Source organism: Leptidea sinapis, chromosome 36 (assembly GCF_905404315.1).
Source record: "Leptidea sinapis chromosome 36, ilLepSina1.1, whole genome shotgun sequence".
In the NCBI taxonomy this organism is placed as follows: Eukaryota; Metazoa; Arthropoda; class Insecta; order Lepidoptera; family Pieridae; genus Leptidea; species Leptidea sinapis.
Window position 1 is genome coordinate 684,523 of NC_066300.1, and position 25,798 is coordinate 710,320.

Consider the following 25,798-nt stretch of genomic DNA (forward strand, 5'->3'; position numbering starts at 1 on the left):
GGTGGTTGCAGTTCTCTTTACGGAGTTCAGAAACGACCTGTGGCAAACAAATGCTAGCATACCATTCTGCATTAACCGTTCTTTATCCCTCAAGAGGAATAGTCGCAACATGGCCGGTTTTGCAGACAAACGTGGCCACCATTTTTTTTGCAACACTCCGTGAACGAACAATTTTTAACTAATTTTCGAACACCCGCGTGACTGGTTTTTTGTTTCGGGTTCGTACGCGTATATCCAGGATCCGTCACCTGATACGATGTTGTATACAGCATTTGAGGATCCTGCGTGGAATCTTTCGAGAGTTCTGACGCACCAAGTAACGCGAGCCGCTTTTTGCTCTTCACAGAGCAAATGCGGTATCCATCGGGAAAACAACTTTTTTACACCTAATTGTTCATGCAAGGTTATTTGTATTTGACTCATGCCAATGTCTAAAGTTGCCTAAATTTCGCGGTATGTCACATGTCGATCTTCCTCGATCCGCTTACGCACAGCATCAACGTTTTCTTTGGCGACTGCAGTTTTTGGACGACCGACGGGGATCATCACTGAGCTTGACACGTCCACGTTAAAATTTAGCAAACCAGCGATAAAATGTGGTTTTGGATGGGGCTTCATCACCAAATGCAGAAATCATCCGGTCAACACACTGTTTTTGCGTTAAGCCGAAAGTCATAATAAATCATAGCTCTAGAATTTTCTCGAGTCAATTCCATTTTCTCAACGACTAAACAAGTTTGAAAAGACCTTGTGACAAGACCGAGAATCTTTTTTTAAGTAAATAAATGGTATTTGATTTTAATACCAAGGAGTTTTCAATTAAAAAGATTTTAATATGACAGGAACAGTGGAAATAATCCATTTCCGATACTTTTAGTGCAGCCCTCGTAGTACCCAAGTAAAACACTAAATATATGTGTTGTAGTGTTTTAGTGTATTAACACACACACACACACACATACAGAGAGCACAGTATCCCCATATAAACTATCTTTTATGATGTTCTCATTGTTACGACCACTCCAGACGGGCGCGACCGGCAGCGCGCCGTGTCGTGGGTGTGCGAGTACATCAGCGCGCAGTGCGGGCGGCCGCCGCCGGCGCACTCGCGCGACCTGCACTCGTGCGTGGTGGCCGCGTACGGCAGCCTGGCCGCCTGGCTGTCGGCGCCGCTGCTGGCCGCGCCGCCCTGCCTGGCCGCGCTGCTGGACGTGGTCGAGCTGGGCATCTCCGGCGCCAAGAGTGAAGGTACATGATCTTGTATGTGCGTGGTGGCCGCGTACGGCAGCCTGGCCGCCTGGCTGTCGGCGCCGCTGCTGGCCGCGCCGCCCTGCTTGGCCGCGCTGCTGGACGTGGTCGAGCTGGGCATCTCCGGCGCCAAGAGTGAAGGTACATGATCTTGTATGTGCGTGGTGGCCGCGTACGGCAGCCTGGCCGCCTGGCTGTCGGCGCCGCTGCTGGCCGCGCCGCCCTGCCTGGCCGCGCTGCTGGACGTGGTCGAGCTGGGCATCTCCGGCGCCAAGAGTGAAGGTACATGATTTTTTTTTATATATAAGAGTGGGCAAACGGGCAAGAGGCTCACGAGAAGGGGAGAGGTGAGGCAACCGCCCATGGACATCCGCAGCAACAAGTGTGTCAAGAAATGCGTTGCCAGCCTTTAAACCTTAAAGGCCGGCAACGCATGCTTTTTTCTTAAAGGTCCCTAAGTCGTATCTGTTCGGGAAAACCGCAGCCGATAATTGGTTCCACAACACTTTGCTGTGCGAGGCAAGAAATTTCTAACGAAACGCGCGGTTGTGGATTGCCAGACGTCTACGTGATGCGGGGGAATCAACCCGAACAGCTCCTCTGAGCACTCCCCGTGATAAATGCGGTAGAAAATGCAGAGAGAACCCAAATCTCTACGCAATGCCAAAGAATTAAGCCGATCGGAGATGGCTTGATCGTCGATGATTCGAACTGCTCTTCGTTGTATGCGGTCAAATGGAAGAAGCTGGTACTGAAGCCGAATTTGCGCCTTATAAAGTTGCAGGCGGTGGCTTTTATTGAAGTACTGTCTCGCCTTACTGAGTACACCAAGCTTTTTAGAGGCCAGTTTCGCCTTCTCTTCCAAGTGACCACGGAACTGAACGTCGCTCGATATATCGACGCCAAGTATGCCAATACAGGCTGTGGCAGTTAGAGGAGTGATCTTGAATCGAGGGGATACGACAAAGGGAGACTTTTTAGTGGTGAACGCACAAACTTGTGTATTCTTGGGGTTGAATCGGACAAAATTCCTTCATTCCGAGACTTGCAAAGCATAATCTCGATTTCAGACACAAGTTTGTTCCGGTTCTCGTCGACGCTATCCCGGGTCATGTTGGCACGGCCGGTGTAGGAAACATACCCTGTGCTGTCGTCTGCATAGCAATGAATACTGCTGATTTGCAGCATATCATTGATATGCGGAAAAAACAGTGTAGGGGATAGCACGCAGCCTTGCGGGACACCAGCGGTTATGGGTTTTTAGTCGGAGCATGCACCGTTGATAACAGCCTTGATGCTCCGATCGGCCAAAAAGCTAGCGACCCATTTGCACAACTTCTCGGGAAGCCCATAGGATGGCAGTTTCGCTATAAGCGCTTTATGCCACACCCGATCGAAGGCCTTCGCTATGTCCAAACTCACCGCCAACGCCTCTCCCTTCGACTCAGCCGCCCATTTATGGGTGAGGTATGCAAGAAGATCACCAGCTGAGCGACCCTGACGGAAACCGTACTGGCAGTCGCTTATTAGCTGGCGGTTGATGATCGACTCCATTACTTTGGAGAAAATGGAGGTAATGGCAATGGGGCGGTAGTTGGACGGATCCAAGTGTACACGTTTCTTAGGGATCGGGTGCACTAAAGCCGCCTTCCATAATTTTGGGACTACGCCTGATGAGTAGGAGAGCCGGTAAAGACGGGTAAGGACCGGAGCATAAGTCCGCAGCACTATCGGAGAAATGCCATCGGGCCCGCTCGAAGCGCCTTTAGCACGGCGCCATGCCGAATTTTTACCTCCGGCATGTATGACTCGCACCGCGGAATATGCGGTGGTGCACCTTGGTCATCCAGAGTCGAGTTGGACGCGAACAGGGAGCCCAGGAGATCAGCTTTCTTTTTCGCGTCATGGGCCAGCGAGTCATCATCCCTGTGCAGTGGAGAAATGGCTGGCTGGCAGAAGTTTCCTTGGACAGCCTTGGTGAGCAACCAGAACACACGAGTTCCCGAGGGAAGGCGTGCAAGTCTCTCGCCAATTCTGCCAATGTGCTTCGACTTCGAGTCAGCAATAACTCTTTTGAGGGACCTGGAGGCAAGATTGAAGTGTTTTTAAAGTTCGCTGGAATTCACATCCACCATTCATACCACCGCATTGACCAAAGCCTGATAGCACTTCTGCTTTCGGCGGAGGCCATTTTGCAGGAGCGGTCAAACCATGGTTGGGACCTGCCACCGATAGGCACAGAGGAGGATGGAATGAAGTGTTCCATACCTTGCAGTAGCACATCAGCAACTGCGTCAGCAGCAACATCTGGATAACCCAGCGAAAAACAGATTTGCCTCTACGGGTAGGATACAAAAAAGCACCGCATCTCGTCCCACTTTGTTGACCTATAGTGCCACACGCAGCGACAGCCTAAGAAGCGGGGCCGTGTTAGGCGCGTGATCGGCACGGTGCTCCGGATAAGGCAGTACTCCGACGATCCCAGAGGAGGGTCAACAGAATCTAGGTAGCCGTCCGGATGTGAGGTCAACAGAAAGTCCAACAGTGAAGGTGTATGATTCTTCACATCTGGGATTCGCGTTGGCGCAATAACCAGTTGCGTCAGACCATATGCTAAGGCGAAGTCGTGAACAGATCTCCCTGCATGATCGGTGGTACGTGAGCCTAGCCGTTCGGTGTGGTGGGCGTTAAAATCGGCATGAAACACGATCTCTGCAGTGGGGATCTGCTCCAACACGGAATCTATAGCCATTTGGATGTGTTCGATGAGCCGGTCAGTCTCTGTGTTACTGCTATGGAACCTACAGCTATGCTACAGCTACAGGCATGCGTAGATTCGCGGATGGTCGTCGCAGTCTACACGCAGCCAGATGATTGATAGGTCCTGTCCTCCAAGAAAACTCAAGCGTCGAGAACACCCATCCTCCCTGACGTAAACGCACACGCCAGCCCGTGGTATAAAGGAGTGTTCCAAATGATACCCCGGGTATGAAAGGTAAGATGAATCAGCCAGAGAGGATATATGTGTCTCGGTTAAAAAGAGAAGGGCCGACTTTGCCGTCTCCTGGTGAAAGTGGACGAAGACGGTTTTTTTAAACGTAGTTTTTTTTATTGCATCACTTCACATAGATTGTTATTAAAATAATTTGTAAAACCTTAAAATAATTTGTAAAATTTAAAAATGTTGCCATTGAGTTTCTTGCCACTTCTTCTCATTGAAGCTCAATCTGTTCCGAAGTGGTCCATTTTTTCATTTCGACAAATATTTTACTTCGAAATGAATTCAACACTTTAATTTTAGTTAACTTTATCCTATATTTAATATTGTCTCCAAGCGATTTATGAACGTAATATCAAATACAGGCAAGCCAGGCGAACCAGTCAAAATGAAGGACGAGAAAGAACTGAAGCCCGTGTCTATGAGAGTCCGAGACGCGGCGGAGTCATTGCTGATGTTAATCTTAGAACAGGTACGGTTTTCAAGTATTTTTAATACGCATTACTTGCAAATTCCCTGATAGTCAAACTGTGTTAAAAATTGTAATGAACCAACTCTGTTGGACTTACAAATATCACGTTATTACCTCAAGACTATAAAAATTATTAACTTAATATTACTTGGACCGAAGAACTCTCCAACAGTTTAGGCGTTAATGGCATGGTGTCATGTTCCTATTCTGTAATTAAGGATATTATAAAAACTCGTATACTATTAAAACATATCAAAAGTAATCAATATCCACATTGGTACACTAGAAACCTAATCAAACAAGTCAAGGACAAAGAGAAATACAGAATTCGATTTAAAAAAATTGGTAATCCGCTTGATGAACGCTTATAAATTCTTGCTATAAAAGTAATACCGACAGAGTAGAAGCTAGTATAAAGTGAAACACTAAATATTTCTGGACCTACCTGAAGCAACGTCGTAATAATAAGTGTGAATTTCCTGCATCTTTCAACTCTTACCGGTTGGTATATGCGATCAATTTGTGAATCATTTCTCCAGTGTATATAGCATGTCTATTTCAGAAGTTTCATCCTTTTCTGACCAGATATCAGACAGCATGCATAATTTTATTAACGTTGCTGTTGTGGATAATTTTACTTTCTCTGTCGAAGATGTTAAAAAAAAAAATTCTTAGATATTGGCATAAATAAAGGTGCCGGAGCAGATCAAGTTTCACCATTTTTTATCAAAAACTGTGCTAAGATTCTAGCGTTTCCCCTTACTATCATATTTAATAGATCGCTATTTGAGGGGGTTTTCCCTACGATATGGAAAGTTGGTCTTATCGTACCTGTTTTTAAAGATGGTGATAGAAGGGACGTCACAAAATAAATCTGGCTTAAATATTTGAGTCACTTGTTTGCCCTCATATTAACTGGCATATGAAGTCTATTTTAACCATGAGGCAGCATGGCTTATGGGGTTCGGGTGTACTATATCCCCATATAAGGGAGTTTGTTTATATTGAAACAACACATGGCACTTTCAGATAACTGTTTATAATATTATATTCCGAACACTCCCTTAATACAATATGTATACATAATAAAGCTGTTAATAATATATATTAGAAAGAATGGGTATAATAACAATATGATGTAAGCTAGTAACTAAGTAAGCGCGTAGATGCGTGTGCAATAGCGATTAGTAGCGATAACAAGCGACACAGGTTTTATGTTGGGAAGCCGGCAAGTTACTGAAACTAGTAGGCAGTAGCCTGTAGGTACAAACTACAAAGCTACAATGCGCGAGCGCCGGGCCGCCGGCTGACTGCTACCTCACTGTTAGCAGCGGTCTGCGGGACGAGGCGGCGGAGGTAGCTAGATGAGCAACTGGTTCGCGGCGGTGCGTTTCCAATGATACATTCCGCCGTGTGAATAATAAATAAAATATACTTGATAGATATTATTAGATAAATATTATATATGTAAATTATATTGTGAATAGGAGTGTTATTGTATTGTGTATTGTGTAAATGCTTTATTTATGTATAATGATATATTTTAATGTTAGATATGTTGTATACTTACTTATATATTATATTGGTTGTGTGTATGAGGTGGCCACAGGCTTCTATAAAAAAAGATCCACTTCGTCGAATCTAATCTCTTATGTTGAAAATTTATCATCTCAAGTTGATAGAAATATACAAGTAGATGGACTATATACGGATTTCTCTAAAGCGTTCCACCTAGGCGACCACAACATTCTTATTGACAAGCTAAAGTATTACTGTTTCGTCGGAAATATTGTTAACCAGCGCGCTCTGGAGTGCTTTTTAACATATTTATCAATGACATAGTAAATTGTTTTGTCAATTCAGAAGTTTTGCTTTACGTCGATGACCTGAAAGCGTTTAGTGCGATCAACTCTGTAAAGGTCTCCTTCTTGTTGCAGGATGATTTAAATTGTTTAAGTCGCTGGTGTATTGCTAACAAAATGGTCATGAATCATAATAAATGCTATTGTATTTCGTTTCATAGAAAATTTAATTTTGGTTAGGATATTGGGACAGTCTAATTTGTGATTTAAAATTTTTAATAGAAACATTTGATCATTCACCTAGCGACGATTTTCTAATGGGTCTACAATTTAACAATAATATGTAAGTACCTTATTTTGTTTTGTTTAATAATAATTAATATTTGTAACCCGTTGATTGTCCTTAATAAATAAATAAATAAATTACATAGTGTATCTTTATAATAAATAATACATTAGAACTCATATCGTAGTTTTCATAGCAAAGCATTTCCCAACCAATAGGTTTATAATAATAAAGCGCCTTCATTTTCGCATGAGCCATGTTTGGAAATTTAAACGTGAAGATTTGGTCGTTCTTTATAATATTGCTATATTTTTTCATAATTTGTCCACTTTCATCCCATGCAGCAGTCATGTGACAATTTGACGCGCCCGATCTATTGCCACTATGTGATGCTCAGCTAATGAGTGACTAGCATTGACAACATAGCCAATCATTACTTTGTTGTAGTAATAGAGAACTAAATAGCTGGTTAAAGAAACCTAACGTAGCGGTGCCGTTTATCAAAGACATTCGTTTGACGATACTCTTCTGTGTTGATATATGTAAGTATTTCACTTCAAGAGTGGCGGCAACATTGGCGGTGGTTGGTGCAGACTGGACGAGCGGTGGCTGAGCGCTCTCGGACACGGGCGACTGAGGCATTTCGCGGCAGATTCCCACACCGTGCTGTCGCTGCTAGAGGAGCCGCTGGCTAATAGCCAACAGCCGCAGCCGACGCTTGTAGGTAAGTTGTGATGGTCAGTTCACACTGGACGAGCGGTGGCTGATTCCCACACCGTTTCAGCTTAAAACCAAGTAGCCTGTATCACTAGTGCTATTTCTCAGATAGATGACTTTGAAGCATAACTAGTTAGGAACCAACACTACCAATGTTATATCGTATAGAGCGCATACAAAACAGATTTCATTTGTTACGTTACAAAGGCAAATTAAAAGAAACTATATATTAAACCTTAAAATTATCTTTTTTTCACGTCTACTACATTGTCCACGACTGCTGTCTCGCATTGTCTTAGACATGAAATGACTAGAATTGTAGACATGTCTAGAATTGTATTCTTTAAAACTGTATATGCAAAATAATATAGAATCGATTATTTGACCGCTCTTCGATCTCAAAAATATAATTTGTGTTATTTTGAGCTCTTTGAGCTCACAGAGTTAGCTGTTCTATGTTTTTGCACAATAACTTTTAAATAAATGAACCGATTTTCACTTGGTTAGCGGTATTCGAGTTTTTTGAGTTCTTATAGAGCATAATAAAGCTTTGACAATAAATCTTTGAGTATCAATTGATCGAACTTTTCTCGTCAACATTTCACTGATCAACCGATTTTGACCATCTTGGTGGCGATCGACGTGGCTGTTTGATATTATGAGTTGATTATTTTTTGGAATCGATCTGTAAAGTGCTAAATCTGCAGGATACAACGCTAGGTGGGTAGATGTTCTACTTACTTGCTGCCGTGCGCTAAACCTGCACGATACAACGCTAGTAGGGAAGATGTTCAACTTTTTCGCATCCGCGCGCTAAACCTGCACGATGCAAAGCTAGTGGGGAAGATGTTCTACGTTTTCGCGGCCGCGCGCTGAGCCTGTAAAGTATAACTCTAGTAGGGAGGTTGTTCTACTTACTAGCGGTGCCATGTGCTTCATTCTACGTTCGCCCTTTCTCACCCTATCTCATTCGGTCTCAATCTCCCTCTCCCTCTTCTTGGATAAAAACGTCCCACATTTTCTTGACACATATAGACGCTGGATTTAAAAAATGATACCAAATTCGTTCTCTGCGCCCTCGAGAACTTCGGATTCGATATCCATATTGTTGAAATGATATATTTGCGCAGCGGCCATCTTGGATTTTAAAAATGACACAAAATTCGTTCTCTGCACCCTCGAGAATCTCGGATTTGATATCCATATTGTTGAAAAAATCAATTTGCGCAGCGGCCATCTTGGATTTAAAAAATTATCCCAAATTCGTTCTCTGCACCCCCGAGACCCTCGGATACGATATCCATATTGTTGAAATCATAATTTTGCACGGCGACCATCTTGGATTTCAAAAATGATCCCATTTCGTTCTATGCACCCCCGAGAACCTCGGATACGATATCCATATTGTTGAAATCATAATTTTGCACGGCGGCCATCTTGGATTTCAAAAATGATCCCAAATTCGTTCTCTGCACCCTCGAGAACCTCGGATACGATATCCATATTGTTGAAATCATATTTTTGTGCGGCGGCCATCTTGGATTTCAAAATTCATCCGAAATTCGTTCTCTGCACCCTCAAGAACCTCGGATTCGATATCCATATTGTTGAAATCATAAATATGCGTGGCGGCCATCTTGGATTTCAAAATTGATCCCAAATTCGTTCTCTGCACCCTCTAGAACCTCGGATTCGATATCCATAATGTTGGAATCATAATTTTGCGCGACGGCCATCGTGGACTTATTTTTTCCTTTTATCGAGTTTGAAATCACGTTTCTAAAGAAGTTTCACTTCAAAAAAATTTTTCGTAGTTTTTTTTTTAGATTTCGGTCGAGCTGTTTAAAAGTTATAAGAGGTTTACATACATAATTAAATTAATTTACATACATGTAGACGTACGGACTTCATAGCGGGAATAGTCAGGGAAGTTTCCTAGGACCTTAAAACGTCGAGATCTGACGAAAACTTGATTTTCGAAGAAGGGGTGAAACCAATAACTTCTCGTATTTTTGAAAATTTTCAATTTTCTTAGCCAATGTAGAAAGGCCAATATGGTCTCATATTAAAAAGTAGGTCTAAAATAAATCATGTGAGAAGAATTAAGGAAACTTTCAACCACACCGTGCCCCCACAGTGGTGATCCGGTCGGCGTGGGGCCGCTTCGCGTGGTCACTGAGTAGCCGCGGGTCAGCGAGGTGCGCGGGGCGCGGGGCGGGCGCGGCGTGCGCGCGGCCCGTGCCCATGTCGGAGCCCCCGCCCCGCGCCCCGCCCGCCTGCCGCGCGCCGCCCGCCGCGCCGGCCTGCGCCGTGTGAGTACAGTACACTGTATATAGTGTATAAACTACAGACCTATTTCAATACTGAACACATTCTCAAGATTTTGAATCCCTCCTCTGTCCGATTCTTGCATCACATTGTTAACAGTACTTAAATGAAAAACAGCATGGTTTCTGTTTCAAAAGGTCTCTCGATACCAATCTATTTGAGCACGTCAATAATTTGGCAAATGCACTTGACAAGAGTTATCAAATTGAAATCATCTACACAGACTTCTCCAGCGCATTTGACAAAGTTAGTCATCCAATCTGGCTAATAAAGTTTGATTGTTTATATGGAATAGGTGGAGAGTTACTTAAGTGTTTTGGTTCTTACTTAACAGAAAGAAGTTAGTTTGTATCAATCAATGGCTTCGACTCACTACCATTTATTGCTACCTCAGGAGTTCCCCAGGGATCCCATCTAGGCCCGGTTCTATTTGCGATGGTCATTAATGACATAGGCTCTTTTATTGAACACAGTACCTATTCTTTATACGCTGATGATATGAAACTTTCTAAAAAATCCGTAATGTTGATGATACGGCATTATTACAAAGTGATATAACGCGTGTTCAGATGTGGTGTAATTTAAATAAAATGTGCTTGAACGCGTCTTAATGTTACCATATAACATTTACCAAAAGAAAAAATCCTCTACCCACAACTTTTGTTATTAATGATGAACAACTGGTCAAGGTCACTGAGGTGAGAGACTTGGGTATAACACTAGATATGAAACTCACCTTAATACCACATTATAATAATATAATCAGTAAGGCTTCCAGAATGTTAGGGTTCATAAAATGAGCAACCAAATGTTTTAAGAAATCAAAACCTAAAATTGTGTTATTTAATTCCTTGATCCACAGCACACTTGAATTCGGTAGTGTTATCTGGAACCCTCAGTATTCTGTCCACAGGGATCGCATTGAACTAATCAATCGCTCATTTACCAAGCACATATGTTTTATGAATAGAAATATAAGCAACACAAGCAACTATGAAAAAAGATTAAAATTTCTCAAAATGAATAAGCTCTCTGATAGACGTCGTATACTTGACCACTCGTTTTTATATAAAGTTTTAAACAACATGCTAGATACACCCAATATCCTGAGCAAAATAACATTAAACATACCGAGATTAGGGTCAAGAAGCAAACACAAACTTTTCTACCATCTACCCACCGTAAGAACTAACGTTGGCAGCAACGCGCCACTATATCGTGTCTGTCATTCATTAAATAATATTTTGGAGACATCCGGGGCTGATCCATTTTGCGATAGCCTCATAGCATTTAAACGTAAGGTATTGCAACTATAGTATAGTGATTCTTTAATTACTTACATCATATATTTTTATATATAAGTGCTATATATTTATATTATATAAGTGCCCAATAGAAATGATTCTCATTTATGTTGTGTGCACCTGTAATTCACTATGAGTCAATTGGAATTATTTTTGTGCAATATTTAAATTTAAGAGTGTATTGGGTATGTGTTGTTGGAGCAGCCTTAAATACATAAATTAATTAGTAAATTGTAAGAAATACTAGATTAATATTTAATAAGAAAGAAGAAATAAAATAAAATTTAAGAATTTAATAAAAAATATCACGTATTTAATTATTGTTGCAACAATTTTTGAAGCGTAAGTAAAGAAGTTCTTTAGAATCGTTGTTTTTTGAAACTCGATGAAACGAAAAAGCGAGACGCCGAGAAAATAGAGGCGCCGTTCCCTGTTATATCCGAGGTTTTCTAGTGTACAGAGATCACATTTGAGAAATTTTTGAAATCCGCCGCCGCCGTGCAAAATTATGATTTCAACAATATGGATCATAATTTTGCGTGCGGCCATCTTGGATTTACAAAACAAAATTTCGCGTAACCGAAAATCGCGACGATTTGCTATAAAAATATCTCTCATACATCGATAAAAAAGTTTCACTCCAAAAACATACATTCAACCGATGTATTGAGAACCTCCACCTTTTTTGAAGTTGCCGTTAATGTTCTCACGAGCTCAACTTGTTTCGAGCATATGGTAAATTCAGTAATTTAAAAGAAATATTTTAAGTGACTATTCAAAGCGCTTAGTTTACGCCTAATTGAATTAAGATTATTTGACTTTGACTTTGAATACTATAAGTATAATCATGTGGCATCGTACATTATAGCCTCCTATCAATATCTACCAATAAACACAAAAAACTTGTGGTCCTATCAATGGTGCCTATACGGGCTGGTTTGATATCTCCAAAGGTGTCAGACAAGGTTGTGTAGCCGCGCCTTAGTTGTTCAACCTATTCATGGATAGATGCATGAATGATGTGAGAGAAATGCAACGTGGAATCAATATGGAAGGGTTGTGTGTGCGTCTTGTACGCCGATGATCAAGTAATGTTTTCATCGGTAAATGAGTTAGAGGCAACAAATGATGGACTGCTTGAACGGGAGCTTTAAAGCGAGAGGTTTGAAAGTGAATGCAAGAAAGACGAAAGTGATGGTATTTGAGAAGGATGAAAGGTTGACTGGGTGTATTATTACGATTGAAGATATATGAAGGTGATATTGAAAGGAGAGTGACTGCGGGTAACTTTTTTTGAAAATAAGGGACAAGATGAGCAGGACGTTCAGCTGATGGTAATTGATACGCCCTGCCCATTACAATGCAGTGCCGCTCAGGATTCTTGAAACCCCCCAAAAATTCTGAGCGGCACTACAACTGCGCTCGTCACCTTGAGACATGATGCTAAGTCTCATTTGCCCAGTAATTTCACTAGCTACGGCGCCCTTCAGACCGAAACATAGTAATGCTTACACATTACTGCTTCACGGCAGAAATAGGCGCCGTTGTGGTACCCATAATCTAGCCGGCATCCTGTGCAAAGGAGCCTCCAACTTGTAACTGTGTGAATGGAGAGCTGCATGCCTTTATAAACGGCCAGACTGTGCCAATAGAAGCGCGAATGGCTGTACATAATGGAGTGCTTGTCGCCACGTTAATGTATGGAAGTGAGAGTTGGGTATGGCAGAAGAAGCATACAACCAGAATTAACGCAGTTGAGATGCGATCACTGCGTAGTATGTGTGAGTTAAGACTGACTGATAGAATTCCGAATGCGGTAATACGAGCGCGCTGTGGTTTGCAAGAGGATGTTGTGACAAGGACTGAAAAAGGAATGCTGAAATGGTTTGGACACGTGGAGCGAATGAGTGAAGAAAGAATGACGCATCAAATTTATAAGGCAAGTGTGTGTGGGCAAGTCGGCCGCGGGAGACCTCGTAGAACATTCGTCGACCAAGCGGAGGAACTCGGGGTATATAGTACATTCATAGATGGCATTTTTAATGTATTAGCTTAAATTAAAAGTTGTGAAATAGTATTTAAGTGTGAAATGTGATTTTCTAACCATAATTTTTATTATAAGACGTTTTGAGACACCCTTTCACTGCACAGTAAGTCATTTTTCAATTAAATTTCGCGCACAAATTGTCCTGGATGTTGACGAAATGACGTTGAAGTAGTTCCACTGTTTAAATCAGGTTGTACCAGTGACCCTACTAATTATAGACCAATATCTGTACTACCCACTTTGAGTAAAATTTTTGGAAAGTTAATTTTAAAATCAATTGCTTCGTAATTTTTTCCATAATAATTTATTGCACTCCAAACAGTTTGATTTCACCCAGGGTCGTTCTACTACCGAAGCTGGTATTGACTTGATACATAATATATTTGAAGCCTGGGAGGATTCTCGTGATGCACTTGGCGTCTTTTGTGACTTATCCAAGGCGTTCGATTGTGTTGAACACGAAACATTAGTTAGAAAACTTCACCATTCCGGTATTAAAAATAAAGCATTGGACTTAATGACATCCTATTTAAATTGTAGGATACAAAAGGAAAATCATTATCTGTGGTGATATAAATATAGACGTGTTAAAAAATAATAAAATTACGCAAACCCTTAATGAATTAGTACATGGTTTTAATCTTAAATTAGCACTTACACAGCCAACGCGCTTAGTAAGTGGCACATGTATCGATAACTTTTTGACCAATATTCGGAGCTATAGCTGTTCTGTTGAAGAACTGGCTCTATCAGACCATACAGCACAAATTTTCAGCTTTACTGTTAAAAAATTTAGTCGGATAGAATACTGGTTTATTTTAAGAAGAGACATTAGCGAAGAAAACTTGAGTAAATTTAAGGAATACCTAAGTAGTATTACATTTTCGGATGTTTATGAAACATCTGAACCAAATGAAGCATACAATAGATTTTTCGCAATGTTCTCACTTCTTTACTATCTCTGCTTTCCTTACATTAAAATAAAAATACAGTCAATTAGAAAACCAAAGTGGATATCAAAAGGAATAAGACAATGTTGCAAAAGGAAACGAGAGTTACTATGGAAATATAGAAAAAAACCTAATAATAAAAATAAACAAAATTACAAAGTGTATGGAAAACGTTTAAAAAATATCATCAAACTACCACAAAAATCCCAAAATGATTATAAAATAAGAAATTCGCATAACAAATCTAAGACTACATGGGACATAATAAATGAAAACAGATTAAAACTCAATAATTACAAAATTGAACGTATTAAAAAAGGCAACGAAATAATAAGTGACCCCTTAGAGATTGCACAAGCTTTTAATGAACATTTTCTTAGTCGTAAAATTTAGTCAACAACTAATGAAAGAGCAAACGCTAACTGGAACAAGCCGAATTCAATTTTTATGAAACCATCATCGCCTACTCAAATAAATAATATCATAAAAACACTAAAAAATACAAATAGCACTGGGTTTGATGAAATTTGTACCAAAGCAGTAAAATATGTATCTGATATAATATCGCCAGTTTTGTGTCATATTACAAATCTATGTGTAGAGAATGGTGTATATCCAGATAATTTAAAAACTTCAATTGTGAAACCACTCTTTAAAAAAAAAGATAGGGAAGACATGGACTGTTATAGACCAGTTACACTTATACCAATTTTCTCAATAATAATAGAAAAGTATATTTGTAATAACTTAAACGATTATTTTGAAAAGAATGAAATATTAACCGAAAAGCAAAAAGGCTTTAGAAAAAATAAATCAATTAATTTAGCAATATACAATTTCTTGAAGGAAGTCATTACTAATGTAGATAAAAGAAAGCATGTATGCGTACTTTATATGGACCTCACTAAGGCATTTGACTATGTCGACCATCAAATATTATTGAATAAGCTAAGCGTGTACGGGGTTAGAGGAAACAGCTTATCACTTCTAAAATCATATCTAACGGGGAGGCAACAAATGACACAAATAGCGAGGTTAGTACGGCATGATAAAACAGAAACACCATATATATCGGAGTCAAAAACCGTAACCACTGGAGTACCGCAGGGAGGTATATTAGGTCCATTGTTGTTCATAACATATATAAACGATTTCCCTACGGTAACCAACCATGAGATGATTTTATTTGCTGACGACAGCACAGTGATATTTATAGGTGAAAATTTAAATTCTTTTGAAAGTGACATTAATAATACTATAGGCAATATTATAAACTGGTTGACATGTAACAATTTAATCATAAATCTTGACAAAACTAGCATAATGACATTTGTAAATAGACGCAATAAGATAGCATTGAACATTAATTATCTAAGTAAAAAAATATCTGAAATAACACAAACAAAATTTTTGGGCCTACATATTGATGATTGCCTAAATTGGAAAACCCATATTGAAAATTTGTGCATGAAGCTAAATAGATTTTCATTTGCATTGCACATGCTGTCTAAAGTAGTAAACCAGTCCGCAGTGTTAGTAGCTTTTAACGCATATGTCACATCAAATATTCGGTACGGGATCATATTTTGGGGAAATTCCACAGATAAGGATAGAGTCTTTAAATGTCAGAAAAAATGTATAAGATCTATATTTCATTTAAGCCCTACTGATTCCTGTAAACCATATTTTGATAAATTAAAATACTTACTTTCCCGTGCCTATATATATATGAAGTGCTAGTATTCATTAGAACAAATGATCAACTATTTAGTTACTCTGATAGTAAACGCAGAAAAAATAAAATATGTTTCACGCAGCATACAACGGCACTTTTTGGTAATAGTATATATGAAGTGCTAGTATTCATTAGATCAAATGATCAACTATTTAGTTACTCTGATAGTAAACGCAGAAAAAATAAAATATGTTTCACGCAGCATACAACGGCACTTTTTGGTAATAGTATATATGAAGTGCTAGTATTCATTAGATCAAATGATCAACTATTTAGTTACTCTGATAGTAAACGCAGAAAAAATAAAATATGTTTCACGCAGCATACAACGGCACTTTTTGGTAATAGTATATTTAATATGGCTCCTCAGCTATATAATAAACTACCAGCATCATTAGCGGACCAAAACTTAAATATTAACTCTTTTAAAAATAAAATTAAGGAATTTTTAATGACGAAGAAATATTATTCAGTTAAAGAATATTTAACAGACATGAATGTATAGTCATTAGAATAAGTTAATTCAGATATTTCAAATTAACATTTTTAGTAAGCAAATTTTTATTTTTCACATTTTTATAATATTATGGTGGATAGACTTTTATGAATAATTTGGTTTTTATGTTGTATGTTTTTCACGGTAAACTTAGAGTAAGAATTGTAAAATATTATTTTTGCATGCCTACCCGGCAGATTGTTAGCAGCTATGATTATAATGTAACACCAATGTACCCACTCAATCTATGCAATTAAATGACTTGATTTGATTTGATTTGAAAAGGTGGATATCAATGGAAAGCATTCCTCTGGATCAATAGTTAAAATGTGGGTTACACAGGGCTCGATTTTAGGACCTTTTCTATTCCTTATTTATATAAATGATCTCCCTTAAAGGATAAATATCAAATTGTGTTGTTTGCTGATGATACATAACTCATGTTCAAAATACACCGTTGCTTACCAAATTTTTATGTTGTTAACAATGCTTTAACTAAAGTTGTTCATTGTTTTGAAGCTAATAACTTGTTACTTAATGGTAATTAAACGAAATGTGTTAAATTTACTTTACCTAATGTTAAGCAAGTGTCAATCGATATACAGCTTAAAAACGAAAAATTAGATATAGTTGATACCGTTATTTTTCTTGGAATAATGCTAGATGCCAAACTCCAATGGGGCCCTCATATAGAAAAGTATATCAAGTAGACTAAGTTCTGCTGCATACGCAGTAAAAAAGATTCGTTCCGTAACAGATATTGAAACTGCAATATTGGTATATTTTAGTTACTTTCACAGCGTTATGTCATATGGTATATTATTATGGGTGCTGCTGATATTGATTCTATTTTCGTGCTGCATAAAAGAGCTGTTCGGGCAATTTATGGTATGGGAACAAAACAGTCGCTTAGATCTCAATATAAAGATTTTAAAATTATGACTGTTTCTAACCAATATATATATGAAAATTTAGTGTATGTTCATAAAAATGGCAATTAATTTCAAAAGGTATATGAAAAACATAATATTACGAGGGCGGCACTGAAAATTTCGGGAATCAAGGAAGTGACACAACATTACTATTTAAAAATGTATTTCGCAACATGGCCGGTTTTGGAGACAAACGTGGCCACCATTTTTTTTGCAACACTCCGTGAACGAACTATTTTGTTGGCTTTAATTCATTTTCGAACACCCAAACTCGTGATTGGTTTTTTGTTTCGGGTTCGTACGCGTATATCCAGGATTCGTCACCGCACCGTTTCGAGATTTCTGACGCACCAAGTAACGCGAGCTGCTTTTTGCTCTTCACAGAGCAAATGCGGTATCCAGCGGGAAAGCAACATTTTTACACCTAATTGTTCATGCAAGATTATTTGTATTTGACTCATGCCAATGTTTTAAGTTGCCTGAATTTCGCGGTATGTCTCATGTCGATCTTCCTCAATCAGCCTACGCAGAGCATCAACGTTTTCTTTGGTAACTGCAGTTTTTGGACGACCTTGACGGGGATCATCAGTGATGATCCCCGTCAAGGTCAGTACCTTGACACGTCCATTTTGAAATTCAGCAAACCAGCGATAAATTGTGGTTTTGGATGGGGCTTCATTACCAAATGCAGAAATCATCCGGTCAACACACTGTTTTTGTGTTAAACCACTTCGAAAGTCATAATAAATCATCGCTCTAGAAATTTTACAATAAATATAATAAAATTCCATTTTCTCAACGACTAAACAAGTTTGGCAAGACCTTGTGACAAGACCGAGAATCTTTTTTTAAATAAATAAATGGTATTCGATTTTAAAAACCAAGGAGTTTTCAATTATAAAGATTTTAATATGACAGAAACAGTGCAGCCTATGTAATACTAGAAACAAAAACTGTTAATGCCCACTTCTAGGCTTAGTAAACTCGATAAGTCATTCATCGGCAATTCCGTTAGTTTTATAATAAGCTTCCTGAGAAAATAATGGAAATGTCCCTCAACAAGTTCAAACAATTTAAAGGATTATTTAGATGATAAGAAAGCATGGGTATGAACTGCTCTAAAAGATTTGAGCTTTAGTTACCCTTAATTAAATATAATAGTATTTATAATTATGAATAATTTTTGAAAAATGAATAATTTATACTGAAAGCAAAATGGTCAAATTATAAGTAGGGTGAGTGAGTGTTATTGAATATATTTTAGATGAACATTCTTGTCTTTTGTTATTTGGTTGAGTTCTTGTGACAGTTTTCATCATGCTCGCTTAAATGTCACTGCTTGTGGCGGCGATGTGGGACGGGTCGTTCCCTTCCCTAAAATATTGTCGAGGGAGGCAATGGCTGGCCCATGCGTCATGCCCATGCGTGATGAAGTATCATTTCCGTGACCTACATGAATAAAGTGTTTTTGAATTTGACACTGACGCGGCGGAAAAGGTATGTGGTCTTAAACGAAATCACATTGTAACTGCTTCATTTCGCTTGGGCCTACTCACGGTCTACAAATATACAAGGTGAAACTAAATGGGTATACTATGCTTTGAACCAGACATTCCTTAGGTCATCTCTAATGACTATGTGAAGTCAGAAATGAATTAGCATTATAATTTAATACAATATTTAAAGTGCTAAGTTTTCGCAAAAAGTATGATTCCCTCAACCCTAATCAGCTGTTTTTTGAACTCTTTGACCTTAAACAGATGAAAAACGTAGATGTGACATAATATCAGACAATAGTAAAATGCCTACGATTCATTGCAGCTGTGAAGCAATTTGTGTTCTCATTTTGCCATGAAGACAAAGTTATTTTGTATGTGCATTTGCTTTAGCTGATCTTGAAAATACTTCTAAATTTGTGTTTACTGTAGTTATGTATTACCCAATAAAGATTTTTTAAATTCTAATCTTATTATGAAACTATGTTATGTTAGTATTTACTCTGATTTCCGCGAGTGTTACAAATTTAAATAAAACACGTTTAAAAGATAAAAACTAGTGTAATTGTAACTGTGTTTTTACATTTTGTGTTTTTTAAATATGTTAGGTTGAAAAGATCGGCCTGTCTGCGTTAATACTTACTGCTCTTAATTGAATTGTGCTTTGAAACACGATATTTACTGCTCTGTGTATGTATAAATGTCTATTCTAAAGGCATATACACATACTTCAATGTAGAATTATTTGAAGTTTTCTTCAAGTTACAGTGAAAATAATTCCAAATTTGTAATTGTAGATTATGGGTACCACAACGGCACCTTTTTCTGACGTGAAGCAAAAATGTGTAAGCATTATTATGGTTTGGTCTGAATGACACTGTAGCTGTTCTTATTACTGGGCAAATGAGTCTTGACATTTTAATTCAAAAATGTTTTATCCAATAAAGATAATTCTAATAGACTCCAATTAAGAAATTGTTCTTCACGCATTTTTTTTTGTCACATATTCTTATATATTATATATCTTTGACCATCCAGTACATATTATTATATGTACTCCTTTCCCGGACCGGGTTTTGTACCCGGCCTGGGTATGGAATGGGGCAGTTATTGAGTTTTTCGTAGGAAATTTCTCACTAGCAGCCCATAGTTCAGAAATGTAGATGCTCGCCCCCTAGTACGTGGGAATTAAACATAGTGAAACGTGGGTGGAAAAAATACACCTCTAACCCTTCAGGAATACCGACGTGAAACTGTGTAATGTTATGTAATTTCTTATTTTGTTTATTTGTTTTAATAACAGGAAGTAAAAATGAATGAATAATAACATAGACACAAGCCACATTTCATGTAGTGTGCATACTCCTTAATCATAGATTATTGTTTATGTTTAAGTCCATAGGTAGGTGACCTCATTCTGTTTATAAACAAAGGCCCCGCCTAAAACTGGCAGTCTCTTTAAATTTAGGGTTGTCTCAGAAAATAAATTGAAAAATAATATTTTTATTTCGTAGGGAAGTCTTTTTCTTTTTTTTTATTTATTTATTAAAACTTAAACATCACCATACTATTGCATATGACCCAAATAACGTACCATTGAAGGGATGTTATACCCTTTCTGGTTCACGTTGTATATAGTACAAATATATATAGTTGTATTACGGACTCTCCATCAGGTTGAGTTCTTGCCACTCTTGCTTAGGTCTTTCTCTACACCGTTTTTACGGCATGCTGGCTCAGAATCGGTGTCTTTTATTTCGCGGGAACCGCTTGGAGTTATTTTTGACAGTTTTCTAGATACTTGCTAGCACTTTCGTCTCAGCATCTTGCAGAACGTCAGAAAAAAACATGATTTGCACAGTACCTACGGAGGGCCAACGCTATAAAAAGGCACTCCCTAAAAGCTTTGCTTGAAATACTTTGGCATCTGCTAGGCGCTCTGTTTAAGTAGAGAAAACATAAGAGCACTAAGAAGAGCAATCGTCATAAAGGCATAAAGGCATTTATTTTCTCAAAATTGATTCCTTTAGAATTCTTTTTGATGTCATTTCTTATACTACTAGATACTACTACCGCTTCGGAAACAAATGGCGCTCTGAGAGAGAAGAAGCGGCGCAAGAAACTCTCCCAGCATTCTTTTTTCTGCGCTCTTTTCAATAAAAATATACAATATTGTACAGTCGCTATAAAATAATCACAATCTAGTCCCAGGCTGTCCGATCATTTAGATATTCAGCAGTGGAGTAATAGGATTTACGACAGAGCCATTTCTTTATAAAACATTTAAATTTATTTATAGATAATGCCTGAACAGTGGCTGGGACTTTATTGTAGAAGTGTATACATTTACAAGTGTATACGTCAGCCTCTGAAGTCTAAAAATCATGGCCAACATGTCGCGAAAAGTATGAAACAACACATCCTAAACGAACACAGCCCTCTTCGATTTCTCCGATTTTTAAATGAGGATATTTTTCAATTCAGGTTTATTTTATGCGAATTTGGGTATAATCATTATTCAAGCAAGCGATAGTCGTTCCAATTTACAAGTGCGGAGATAAACTGTCCATCTCAAACTACAGGCCTATCTCACTACTAAGAGCCTTGAGTAAGGTATTGGAAAAGGTGGTTATTTCAAGACTGATAAGTTACCTTGAACAACATAACCAGATAGCAAGTAACCAATATGGTTTCAGGGCTAAAAAGTCTACAGATGGTGCTGTGATCTACTTAGTCTCATAACAAATAAAAAATGAACAATTAGGATACGCGATGAAGCAAAAGGCAAAAGGAAAAGGCTCAGCTTCACCTGACATGGAATCATGGATTTATGTTTCCATGCAGCGCTGTTTTTCAGCCATCCCCTCATCCCTAAGGTGTTGAGTGGGAGTGGATGTATTGTGGCTCCCCGATTACCTACTTAAGCTTTATTTTTTTTATAAAATGTAATATTAGAAAAAAAGTGTTCTGATTACCCTTGCAAGTGTATGTAAGTGTGTGTGAGTGTGAGCGTGTTTATGTCCGTACGCAGAAAAAATCTTTTAGAGAAAGATATTCCCAGTGGAAGTGATTCAATTTCTCCGCAGCAAGTTGCTTTTTTAGTAGAGCAAAGCGATATTTTTTTAAAGGACTCATTACTCATTTGTTTCTTTAGAGGAGTCATCCCATATTTTTGCTACAGAGAATCTGAAAGATCCCTTAAACCGAGCTGTTTTGTGCTTAGGGATTATCAGGCCGAGTTGTCAGTTTGCACGCAAGATGTGTTGTACCCTGAAATCTTTAACCCAACGGAGCTTTTCAAATAAATATTCAGGCTTCTTGTTCCAAATAACCTTTTGAGTTAAACAAGCATAGTGAAGTTCTCTTCTTGCACTCATGTTCAGGATGCCCTTGCTATTCAAGTAGAGAGTTATATATGCTTTCCTGGGTTTGTTGAAACAAAAGCGTTTTGACATGAGTTTTGCACTCTCAGTATTGCCCTCCCTGCGCTAGCGGTCAACCTCGGCCCATAGACGGAGCTACAGTAATTAAACTGCGATAGTACCATAGTCTCGCACAGAAGTAAACGCAAATTTTCTTTAAGATAGTTTCTAATTTGATACAAGGCCTTTAATTAAAAAAGCTGTTCTATTTTTAGTATTCACGTGTTCCACAAACTTTTGTTCACCATTCAGTACAACTCCAAGGTTACGTGCGGACGTTACCCGTTCTAAGACCACGTTGTCAATTTTCTAGACCGATGCTTATAAAAATTGTATTGTGTCAATAGCGAAGCTGCGTTTCCGAGCCTGGAGGCGGTACTTCGTCAACTCAACGATCCCGACGCGCACGTGCTATTCAAATTACTGGAGCAACAGGCAACTCTAGAGCAACGCGCCGCGCAGGCGCATGAAAACATTGTAAGACTTTACAAATTTATATAAACCGGTCGTACAATTAGTCATCAGTCCAAGGGTATGAAAGGTGGCTGCACTGAAATTGAATATTTATGATATAAGAATATTGAAGAATGGTAGTTTTGCTTATCTTTAATTTTTTCATAGATGAATTTCATGAATCCTCAAAAATACTTTCACGTAACTAAAATTTTGCTATGGAAACTTCGGCGCGGATGGTTGACACAAATTTGACTTTATTTCATTTCATTAACAGGTACCAGAAGAGTATGTCCCTCCCGAACCAGTCACGGAGTTCCAAACGGCCCGAATGTTTTTGTCTCACTTCGGATATCTCAACATTTCTGGAGATAAAAAGGTCAGACATGTTTCGTTTTATTCTACTAGCAATTGGCGTCGTGCAATGTAGAGATGTAAGTGAATGAAATATTCGCCTACGCCATGGATGATGATAATGTAAATCTGTTAGCCGACTGGAATGTCTTCATACATTGTTGTGCCGGTGACAGTGCAAGAGATGCCCTATATACCGACCATGCAAGTCCCTCCCTCGGAAGAAACGTGTATCGTGAATTTTCTCTCGAAAAGGTCGAGCGATGTTTTAAAACTAACCTTGTTCAATTAAATCCTCAGAAGTAATTTATGGAGAATTCAGCAGAGCTGCCTGAATTGAAAGGGAAATGAAAAGGGATCCAATGCTCTATGAACAGTTTGATCACTTGTCTTCTGTGTCTTCTGCCGCATTTATTACAGAGATAGTTAGGAAGGGCTAGTTAACGTTATCCTGCTGGCGTATTTCACGTTAGCACGACATTCCACAAACTTGAATATCATCCTAACCATATGGATGTGTGGTGTTCCTTCGACGGGCGGTTTTCATGTAACTTTCTTCCACGTACAATCAAACAATGGAATGATCTTTAGTGTGCGGTGTTTCCGGGAGGATAAAACATGGAAACATTATAAAAGCGCATGCACCTTCCCTAACTCGATAACACTTACGTACTAATATATTACTATTTATTAATTCTCATATCATTGGTCTCGCTACACTCGAGTTATAATAATATGGAATATAAAGTTATATAATGGAGTGGGTTCAGAACGCGGGATCTAGACTGGAGGAGTTGGACGGCTCAGCGCCGGGCCTGGGCGCGGCCCTGCGGCGACTGGACGCCACGGGCAGCCGCGCGCCGCTCACCGTGCACGTGTTCTGTGTGCGGGCGGGCCAGGTCCAGGCCGCGCAGGTCCTGGCCAACGCCGACACCACGCCGCCCGCAGGCTTCCGAGCCATGCTGCGCGGGTCAGTACCGCTCTATCAGGCTAAGAGTTGAGGGTAGAGCAGATTATAAGTCGGGTATATTCACAATACCGGTAAATGTCAATATGGTGCGCGCACTAATTAAAAAATCTTGGTCCTTACAAATCAGCCAGACCTGATCAATTACCAGGCGCCTTTCTTATAGCCTATGCTGATGTTATTTCTGTCCCAATATCAATACTCTTCAGCAGGTCATTATCTAAAGGCGTTTTACACTAAATTTGGAAGCGTGTTTATATCACGCTAGAACATAAAAAGGGCCCAAAGAATGATGTTACTAATTATAGGCCGATATCCAAATTGTGTAGAATAGCTAAAGTATTCGAAAATCTTGTTTACAGTTATATGTATCCTTCAATAAAGAATTACGTACCTACAACCAGCATGGATTCTTTAAAGGGCGTTCAACGGTTTCCAATTTAGTGCTGCTGAACAATTCACTTACTGGGGCTATTGAGGATGGTGGACAGGTCGATGTCGTATACACAGACTACAGCAAAGCATTTGATAGAAATAACCATAACCTGCTTTTATCGAATCTCTGTGACATTGGTATTAGTGGTGACTTGCTTAGATGGTTTACATCATACATAAATAATCGTTCTCAAGCAATGGTGGTTAATAACTACATTTCTAGCTGGGTAATCGTTCGCAGCGGAGTCCCGCAAGGTCCTCCACTCGGGCCATTACTTTTTATTATTTTTGTAAACGATATCTGCCTATGTCTCCGATCTCCCAAGCTTCTCTGCTTCGCTAACGACATGAAATTTTTTGCCACTATATCTTTTGAATCAGATGCACAAGCACTACAATATGATCTGTCTTGTTTGGAGAAGTATTGTGATATGAATTGTTTGGATCTTAACCCTACCAAATATAATTTGGTAACTTTTAGCCGTAAGCACAGCCCCATTTCCTTCAATTATAAGCTAAAAGGTCATTTACTGAAAAGATAGAATGTCATCCGAGATCTTGGGGTGCACCATGATAGTAAATTAATATTTGACAGCCTTATTGACATCATCACAGCCAAGGCGCTAGAGGCACTAGGATTTATATTGCGAAATTCTAAAGATTTTAAACGCTCTAAGACACTTAAAATCTTGTACTGCATATTTGTGCGCAGCCATATGGAATATGCATTTGAGGTTTGGATGTGTACTCTACTTATGTTAACCGTTTAGAAAACATTCAGATAAGGTTTGTACGCCATCTATGCTTCCGCACTGATCAATCCTATGACTCATATAATATATAATACAATCGATAATACAATCGATATTTTTCAGGCTAACTTTATGTCAGCGAGGAGCATGTTAAGCCGGCGTTTCTTTAATAAGTATTAAGATAGTAGTTAAAAGTAGTTCTGTAATGACACTGAATCTTTGCTTGTGTATTAACTGTCTTAATTATGTAATTATTTTATTGTATTGTATTTTAGTAGTATACTTTAGTGTTTATTAGTATCGTTGAATTTATTTATTCTGTCACTACTGGTGGAGACATATTATGTGCTCACAGTTATGTAAATTAACATATAATGTAGCTAATAGCTGTTGGTCTTCCTAATAAATATAAAAGAAATATAATTCATAAACGCTGTCAGCTGCTTACGCTGCGGCCCAGGCACCTGACACACAAGTAATCGACAGTTGTCCATCTCTGTGCTCTTAGTGCTGTGTATTTAACATATTATGCCAAGATATGTAAATGGTTTTCTTTTATTTATATAGTCCTAATGTACTGTTTGTTTTACAAATAAAAAAAATG

General features: G+C 38.8%; 1 protein-coding gene across 1 annotated transcript in view; it reads left to right on the forward strand.

Moving 5' to 3' along the window:
- Positions 1 to 1,442: 1,442 nt before the first annotated feature.
- The window catches only part of LOC126975500 (ral GTPase-activating protein subunit beta), a 50,244-nt gene continuing 25,888 nt past the window's right edge, over positions 1,443 to 25,798 (forward strand). The window contains exons 1-7 of the mRNA XM_050823426.1: positions 1,443 to 1,530; positions 4,612 to 4,718; positions 7,368 to 7,530; positions 9,661 to 9,835; positions 22,581 to 22,710; positions 22,964 to 23,065; positions 23,811 to 24,010. Coding sequence (XP_050679383.1) covers positions 4,635 to 4,718; positions 7,368 to 7,530; positions 9,661 to 9,835; positions 22,581 to 22,710; positions 22,964 to 23,065; positions 23,811 to 24,010 — 854 coding nt within the window. The 5' untranslated portion in view covers positions 1,443 to 1,530; positions 4,612 to 4,634. The remainder of the gene's footprint in view (positions 1,531 to 4,611; positions 4,719 to 7,367; positions 7,531 to 9,660; positions 9,836 to 22,580; positions 22,711 to 22,963; positions 23,066 to 23,810; positions 24,011 to 25,798) is intronic.